Source organism: Tupaia chinensis, unplaced genomic scaffold, assembly GCF_000334495.1.
Source record: "Tupaia chinensis unplaced genomic scaffold, TupChi_1.0 Scaffold000617_1, whole genome shotgun sequence".
In the NCBI taxonomy this organism is placed as follows: Eukaryota; Metazoa; Chordata; class Mammalia; order Scandentia; family Tupaiidae; genus Tupaia; species Tupaia belangeri.
In genome coordinates this window covers 792,975-801,944 of record NW_006160136.1, presented here as the reverse complement: position 1 = coordinate 801,944, position 8,970 = coordinate 792,975, and the positions used below count along the sequence as shown (strand labels likewise).

The 8,970-nt window shown below is 36.0% G+C and overlaps 1 protein-coding gene across 4 annotated transcripts in view; it reads right to left on the bottom strand.

Moving 5' to 3' along the window:
- Positions 1–2,762: 2,762 nt before the first annotated feature.
- The window catches only part of RBMS3 (RNA binding motif single stranded interacting protein 3), a 638,647-nt gene continuing 632,439 nt past the window's right edge, over positions 2,763–8,970 (bottom strand). For all 4 annotated transcript variants that reach the window (XM_006158950.2, XM_006158951.2, XM_027775939.1 and 1 more), the window contains one exon: positions 2,763–3,856. In XM_006158950.2, the coding sequence (XP_006159012.1) occupies positions 3,850–3,856 (7 nt within the window). In that variant the 3' untranslated portion in view covers positions 2,763–3,849. The remainder of the gene's footprint in view (positions 3,857–8,970) is intronic.

Here is an 8,970-nt window from a genome sequence, read left to right as displayed (position 1 = left end):
AACAAACCAATCTTAGCCAAACTAGAGTTGGAGGGAAGATTCTTTTTTTTTTTTTTTTTCAAAAAGATGATTGTATCGCTTGCATTATTCAAGACATGCCAGTGTTCAGAAAATACTGTCACCAGCATCTGCTAGCTAGTATTGCCTTTAGTCCCTTTGAGTTCATAAACGTTATCTTTAGAAGACATAACCGTACCTGGAGGAGTGCCCAGTTACCATGCACACTTTAGCTACCAACAACAGTTTTCCTCTATTAATGATACAACTAGAGTTTGGATAAGAGGGTGCTGATCTCATTTGGACTGTGGCTTTTAGTTTGTTTCCTGACATTTAGGTTAAGTCTTGCCAATTAAAGTCAAAAGGAAAAATGGAAACATTTGAATAAATACTTGAAAATCTCAGAAGCCAGAATACATAGAAAATGAATTTCAAAGAAATCATTATAGTCCTAAACAGGATTAAAATCACCATAAGACAGGATATTGATTAAATTAGCATTCTGATGTCTGCATATATTGAACACACATTTCAGTCTGTTTTATTTTTCATACAATGAAATTCTGTTTACCTTGTCATGCCTCCCCATCCCAAGACTTGAGTATTGAAAACAATTCTTAGATAAGTTGATCAATTATGGAGGCAAATTTAAATACATGTCCATTCTTTCTTTTTTCTTTTTGGCTTAAAAGAAAATATTTATAGAATCACATGATATAAACAATCCAAACACAAAACACATGTGGACACATAAAATAACAGGTAAATTTTTTTTAGCCAGAAGTAGCTTAAAAAATTGAGATTATTGAAATCTTATAATTGAAAAAAAATGTTTCTGAATGTATAAATAAAGCAGCAGTTTTGAATAGAAATAGGAAGTTACCTAGGCACCTTCATCAGCCACATGGTAGCTACCTCTTAGCCTCATTTTTGATTGTGTATAAATGAGACTTTCTTTGTTTCACATGAATATATGTTTTGTTCTTCGTTTTTACACAAACAAAAGAAAGCATGTTGGTTTCATATTTAAATGAATTATGTTCAGGGTAATTCTTATTTATATTAAGAAATCAGAAAGTGGAAAAGAGAAACAGAACATATGTTCCCATACATGTTTTTTAAACCCCCATTAGTTGAGAGCACACTTTTCCAAGATAAAATATAAGTGTACACAATACATGGGAAGCTGAAGGATGGAACAGAAGAAAGTATAAATCTAGGATTCTCTCTAATGCATGGAAAGCTATAAAGGCGGAAGTGACCATTTGGAATTTCTCTGTAATACATGCTATGGATTCTTGGATGGACTTTTGCCTCTAATTTGACCATAAAGAGGAAATCACTTACTAAACTTGAACTTCCAATTCATGGGAGTTGCAAATGAGAAAACCAGGGTCTACTGAAATAGAATATTAATAATTTCATAGGAGTCAATCTCATTATTCATATTGACTTAATGGGAATATGATGTACTTTTCACTTTTTTTAGTTTGTAAAAGTCTACCCTGTTTTATTTTTGCTGTGCACTAAATACATTTCCCCACTTCCTTCTGGATTAAAACAGACTTCCTTCTGTGACTTAGTTTGTGAAAAGATTTTCACATATTGGATTTAAATACTCACTCAGAGAGCAATTCTAGTGAATGATTTAGTTAATGAAATTCTGTTCTGTTGTCCTTAATTTCAGATAAAACTATACAGGTTGAATACAGATTTCATGAATCAAAAATGTAGAGATGTTTTCTAGGTAAGTCAATTTAATTCATTTTAGACCAAGTTTTGCATCATTTTAAATGCAAATGTATCTCCTTTGGCTTTGATGATTGATCAACCTAATTCTTTTGGTATATTTTGATATAAATCATACAACTTCTTGATTGTCAACTAGCATTTTAAAAGCTTCCTTAAATTCCACTAATATAATCCTCAATCATATTGGTCCTGCTTGCCTCAGAGAGTTAAGCTGAAATAATAAAATCTATGTAATCTTTCTTTCTGGCAAAAACAAGACATGAAACACAACAAAAAGAGGCAAAAAGAAGATATCCCCACCCCAGCTGTAGAATCAAGGTATAACCTATTCATGACGGATGATACCAGAGACTGAGGTAAGACCAAACCAAGAGGTGTTAGAATAGAAGACTATTACCAATACAAACGAGACCTTTTCAGGAGACCACTCACCATTACACAAAATATGACTAAGCTTTTTCGATAAGTGACCTTTCAGACCAGGTTCAGAAAGTATCTTTCGCTGAAAATTCATATAAAGAACTGTCAATCTGTTGAACAAGGGTCTTGGTTTATTGGTGGCCATCAATACAGGTTTCACTATTGCAGAGAGCTAGCTAGCAAGGATCCAGAAAAGCTCACAGAATTTAAAGCCATTTGACTTTATCATGGCATCCAGAACTCTCCATGCTGGAACTGCTGAACACAGCAGGTTCAAACTTCTCCTATCAACAAATATAGCTTAAACAAACAAACAAACAAAAAAACATTGTTTTTTTTTTTTTTTTCAGTATGTAAAATGCCAGTGGAAGGTAGTTTAAACAAACAACAAAGTAAGGACTGGTCCGGCCATGTAGGTCAAATAAAATTTTAAAAAAGGAAAAGAAATGAAAAGAACGACTTCTATCTTCTGGACTGTAATAGGGTGTCACATCATCTTTGGTATAAAATAGGCCATCCATAGGCTGAATTTGATCACAACTAGGAAAGACTACAGAAATTGTCAACAATTTCTCTATCTATTGCTTTTTTTGTTTTTTTTTGCACTTTTTGACCATAAGCTCCTATCTACTTAAGTTTTTTTAATGCTCTTAAGCTAGATTTTGCAATGTGACAAGCAAAGCTGACTAAAAACTTTGTAAAGCTCATAAAAAAGACTGCAGATAAAAAGCACTAATGCTTTTGCTAGCGATCACGCTTTGTAAATAAAAAAAATCTGCATTCTGCCCCCCAACCACGCATTATTTCTAATGCAGTTGTTTTAAAACCAACATTAATAACTTTACCGTAAAATGTTTTAGCCTTCTAGAATGATTCGTGTCAACACTTAAGACAAAGTTCATGAAAAGTCCCAGCATTTTCCCAATTCTTGCAGTTGCCATGGTTTCTTTTATCAACACATTTTCTTCAAATGAAGAAAAACATTTTCTTTTAAACTGTACAGTTTTTTTTTCACCCTAAAAACTCATAGTCTTAAACTGTACCAGTTAAAGCTGGCACAATATTTCAATTCTTTCTTGATTTTTTTTTTAACAAGACGTTGACAGCTTGCCTCGAGAGCCTTTGACGTCCTTAAAATTAAGGCAATTAAGATTCAAGATAAACCTTACCTAAATATTTCTAAAAAAAATAATAAAATAAAAACCCAACCCACTAGGTTTAAACAAGAAGAGAAAGAGAGAGCCAGAGTAGCTTAATTATAGAGGAAGACAATTTGCTTTCTTTCTATTTGCCCCCCTCTTGACACCAGGTTTTCTGTTTAAAAAAAAAAAAAAAGAAAAAATCTATCTACACCTTCAGGTAAATTCCAAATTCAAATGTTCTTCCAAATGACAACCTTTGATGTTTTGTTTTGTTAGCATATTTTTTTTCTCCTCTTCCGAGATTTTTTTCTTTAATTAAAAAAAAAAAAAGAAAAAAGATGGTAAAAATAAACTCTGAGACCACATGAAAGAACCATTTGCACAGCACATAAAAACTTCATTTTCAATTGGTAAAGTATAAAATTAAAAAAAAAAAAAAGCATTCCATTGACGCCTGTGCAAACTGGAAGCCAACTTCTTGTTCAATGAAGTTTCTTCATTCAAGGCAAAGTTTCGGACGGACATTCTTCAGTCCTGTTTATGGTCTGTGAAAACAATGGAACAGAATGGTCATTACATTAAAACAGCTTTGAAATGGCCTTCTGTGTGCTTTGCCAGTGACACTCGTTAAAATATACCATGTTCTTTCCATACAACATGGTCACTAAAGAAATTGTAAAAGCATATTGAGCCTATGAAATTGTCAAATTGTCACTTTTACATCAATACATATTCAAGTCAGATAGACTGTCCACAGTAAAAAAAATCAAGGTTAATAGATAAAGAATATTTCTCTAGTCTAAAAACCATAAATATACAAATATACTTCAAATATACCCAGAGATACAATACTAAGAACATGGAACTTAAGTTTTTAATGCCTGATTTATATTGTAGCTCCCTCTCACCCAATTTTTTCTTTAGTAATTCTTTCTCCTCAGATCTCTCATGAGATTCACCACTAACTCATTCAATGGAAATGTGACTGCCTGATGTACATCCAGGATGACTGGGATATGTATGATCTCATGGTATTCACCAACTCTGTTCGCATAAACCGTACTGGCCAAGGAACTAAGTAAGACAAGAGGGTGATGATTTTTTTTCCTTTCCCCTTGTCTTTTTTGCTTATTTCTCCCATTGAGATTATAAATTCTTTTTTTTTTGAGAGAGAGATTTTCACTATAGGGCACGTGTGCTCGCCAGACAGACAGAGAGAGACATAGAGACAGAAAGCGAGAAATCACCCCCCAGGAGGGATGTTCACGCGCAATCCCTTCTTTTCCATTCTCCTCTTGGGATCTTGGGCACGCACGCACACGTGCCTGGCGTGAGTTTTAAGCCACCGGGTCCGAGACGCGAACTGCAGTCGACTATGTGGGAGTCCAGCGACATAGCCATTACACTAACTGCTGGTTTCCGAGATTATAAATTCTTGAGAGCAGACTCTATATTTACTCCTATCTTTTATTCTCCGGGAGTTTGCAAAGTGTATGTACATAACAGGTGGTTAAAAAGACAAATGTCACTTTAGTATACACCACTTTGTTTACTCTAGTCCAAATGATGCCTGTTATTATATATAATATATATAAAATTATATTTATTTATATATATGTGTGTGTGTGTGTATATATATATATAAATATGTGTGTGTGTGTGTGTGTGTGTGTGTATAGTAAAGTTTCTAGCAGATTAGAATTGTATTATTAATAAGTACCTTCAGAGGAAGGTCTCTTCCGTCATGGCCCAGGATGAGAGTAAAAAGCTCTCCAGCTTTTTCTGTTGCCCAATTGCTTAACTTAGCAAATAAGATTTAGGGTTCCTGGATATGGTTGTATAGGTCATTCACTGTGCAAGATGCAAGGTTGAGAGCGTGAAGTGTGAGATGTAAGTTACCTCCCACTGTCTGCTCCCCAGACATGTGCTCTAAACAAGTAGGCGGGCCTTATCCAAACACGCACACACAAACTCTCAATGATATTTTATAGGGTTTGTTCCTTAGCCTGAGATTGTTCAGAAAGGTCTTTTTTCTAATTTGGAAAAAGCCATCATGTGAGCCAGCTGTGACTGTGGGTACCTGATTAACGTGTTCCTAGAATTATGTAAGAAAAGTAACCACGCATGGTCTCTGACTTACAATTTTTTCACTTTATGATAGTGTGAAATGGTAAGTGTCCAGTAGGAACTGTACTTTGAAGATCCATTCAACCAATCTGCTTTAGCTTCAGCACAATATCAAATAAGGTACATGAGATGTTCAACACTGTATTATAAACAAGGATCTGTGTTAGATGACTTGGCGCAACCGTAGGCTAACGTAAGTACTCTGAACACAGTTAACGTAGGCTAGGCTAAGCTATGACATTTAGTAGGTTAGGAGTGTTATATGGACCTTTGACTGAAGATACTTTCAACTTACAATGAGTTTGTTAGGAGGTGTCCCCATTATAAGTTGAACAGTATCTGTAGTTGATCATTAGAAATTATTTCAATTTGTTTAATCAATATCTTAAGTCTTCAGGAATATATGTTATATAAGAAAGTAAAATTTCTTCTAAAAAAAGAATGCAATTACTATTTTTTTAATGGCACTACTGAAAGGGAAGTTCTAACAGTAGGAGTTGTGGGAACTGTGGTATACCTTTTAGCTTTTTTCTCCTATATTCACAAACTATAGACCTACTCCATTTATTTCTAAAAATGCTTCTGCTATGGGAAAACTTTTCTCCCTTGGCTTCATGTTTTTGTCTGCATGTCTTTTGGTCTATTTTTTATTCTCACTCTTACTTTCCACCCTGCTATATAGTGCATTGAACAGAAAATGCCTAAAACACCATGGATCTCTGTAATAGCTGCTTAATGGATAGTGTCATACTCAAAGGGCTAACATATTGTAATTGAAGACCTTCACTGTTCAGTTATGTGACATGGACTCAGCTCAAAATCATTAATATTTATGAACTAGGCTGAAGCTACTTTTAGTTTTGTCACTGTGCACAACTATTTCCAATAGCCCTTTATACAAAATCTACTTGGTTCTTAAAGTGACCTTACCGCTACACAAAAATAAACGTGGAAAAAGAAATGGTTGTACTTCATATGTTCATGGTAGCTAGGTGAAGTTTGAAGAATAAGGATGTTGCATTTCAGGACTGAATTCACTTCTTTCCTCCTCTCCATGCCAGATGAAATGTGTGCACATTCACGTAATGCTTAGGTTGCACTGATATTCACAAACAGAGAAAGGTTCTATCTTTCCAAGTCTGTGACCATTAGCAACAAGAACATTTTAAATGGAACAGAGACTACTACTTTAGAAATAAAATGACTTGAGACCAGCAGTTGGCATAATGGCTATATTGCTGGACTTCCATGTAGTTGACTGTGGTTCGAGCCCCGGACCTGGTGACTTCAACTCATGCCAGGCACATGTGCGTGCATGTCCAAGATCCCAAGAGGAGAATGGAAGAGAAGGGATTACAGCATGGCCATCCCCCTGGGGGGTGACTTCTCACTTTCTGTCTCTCTCTGTCTTTCTGGCAAGCACAGGCGCCCTATAGCAAACACCTCTCCAAAAAAAAAAATAATAAAAAGAAAAGACATAAAATGAGTTGTAACTTAAATATAGTAATTCATGTGAAAAAGAGAATGAAAACCATCTACAAACTGTAATGTTCACAGAAACTATGTCATTCACTAGCTCACAGGACATAATTTGCACATCATTAATATGATGACAGTGTATAGGAATTTGGTGTTCATGTCAGTTTAGCTAACTAGAAAAGATGTGAAGGATTAAAAAAAACTTGTAATACTGGGGTGAGACAGGACATTCTAAGGTCAGAGAGCATATTCATAAACTAGGGCTCTAACTGAATTTAAGAACATAGAGTCATTTTGTACCTTTCTCAATCACCACCCGCTCCCTCCCTCCCCCCAAAAACAGAGTAAATAAAATATAAGGAAGATCATGTGAATAAAATACAATATAATAGACTCCTATGTGACCAACTGCAATTCAAGTCTTGGACCTGGTGAGTTGAAACTAATGCTGGGCAGGTGTGTATGTGTGCCCAAAATCCCAAGGAGAAGGGAGAAGGGATTGTAGTGTGGCCACCCCTGGGGGTGATTTTTTTCTATCTCCCTGTCTCTATGTCTCTGCAGTGTGTACATGCATCCTATAGCAAAAATATCTCTCTTAAAAAATAAATATACATAAGAAAACATTTTCAGGGACCAGCAGTTGGTGTAGGGGCTATGTTGCTGGACTCCCATGTGGTTGATGGCGGTTCGAGTCCTGGACCCAGTGGCTTATACTCACACCAGGCATGTGTGTGTATGTGTGTGCCCAAGGTCCCGAGAGGAGAATGGAGGAGAAGGGATTGCAGCATGGCCATCCCCCTGGGGAGTGATTTCTTGCTTTCTGTCTTTCTTTCTCTTTCTGGCAAGTGCACGTGCCCTATAGCAAAAAAACTCTCAATAAAAAAATAAAAAGAAAGAAAAAAAGTTTTAAATAATCCAATCTTTTCCCTTAGTGTAAAAGTAATCAATATGCAAAATTTTGTTGAATTTTTAAAGTACCTTAATATGCTTTAAAAAAAATCTTGGGATGACCAGCAAGTGGAATGGTGGTTAAAGTGGAGGGATCTCACATGGTCAACTGTGGGCTTTGACTAAACATGTTGTCTTGAAAAACATAGCAGGTGCTTTTGCATGCATGCCCAAAACCCCAGTAGAAGAAATGGAGGAGAAGGGTTGCAGTATGACCATCCCCTATGGGACATACTTTCTCATTTTTTCTCCCTCTCTCTCTCTTTCTATCCCTCTACAGTGAGTACATGGACTCCCTAACAAAAAAATTTTAATGAAAAATATTAAATTTTGGAATTCCATAGAAGGGGAGCACACACCCTAATCTTTCAGGAAATAAAACACTTAAAGTATTTATTTGGCCTTCTAAAAATCAGGTATATTTGTATTTTAACAGGTCTGAAGAGAACTGCAATGAAGGAAAGCACTTCATTTCATTTAAAGCAGTGTATCCCAACATAGTTTGTCTAGAAAGTTCTTCCTTTCTATTCCACCCAACTCCAGGACATGGTGATCAATCTGGCCTCAGCACTACCTAGCTTGACCTAATTTACATTCTTTGGAGAACAATGATTTATCTAATCGTTTGACTTTAAAGAAGAGGAAAATGAGACTTCAGAGGAATGAGAGATAACTAGTACGTGGCAAAGGTTTAATTTGAACCAAGGACTTCTGATTCTGCATATTAGAATTTGACTTTGCTTGGGACCAGCAGTTGGCATAATGACTATGTCACTGGGGACTCCCATGTAGTCAACCACGGTTCAAGTCCCTGACCCGGTGGCTTAAACTCACACTGGGCATGCATATGTGCGTGCCCAAGATCCTGAGAGTATAATGGAGGAGAAGGGATTACAGTGTGGCCATTCCCTCTGGGGGGTGATTTCTCGCTTTCCATCTCTGTGTCTCTCTGTCTTTCTGGTGAGTGTACATGCCTAGAGCAAAAACTTCTCAAAAAAAAAAGAATATTTGAGTTTGCTTGAAGACTTACACAGCTCAGATACTGGTTATTTTGAAAGTTTCTTCACATCACAGAAAGAGAGAGAGAGAGAGAGAGAGAGAGAGA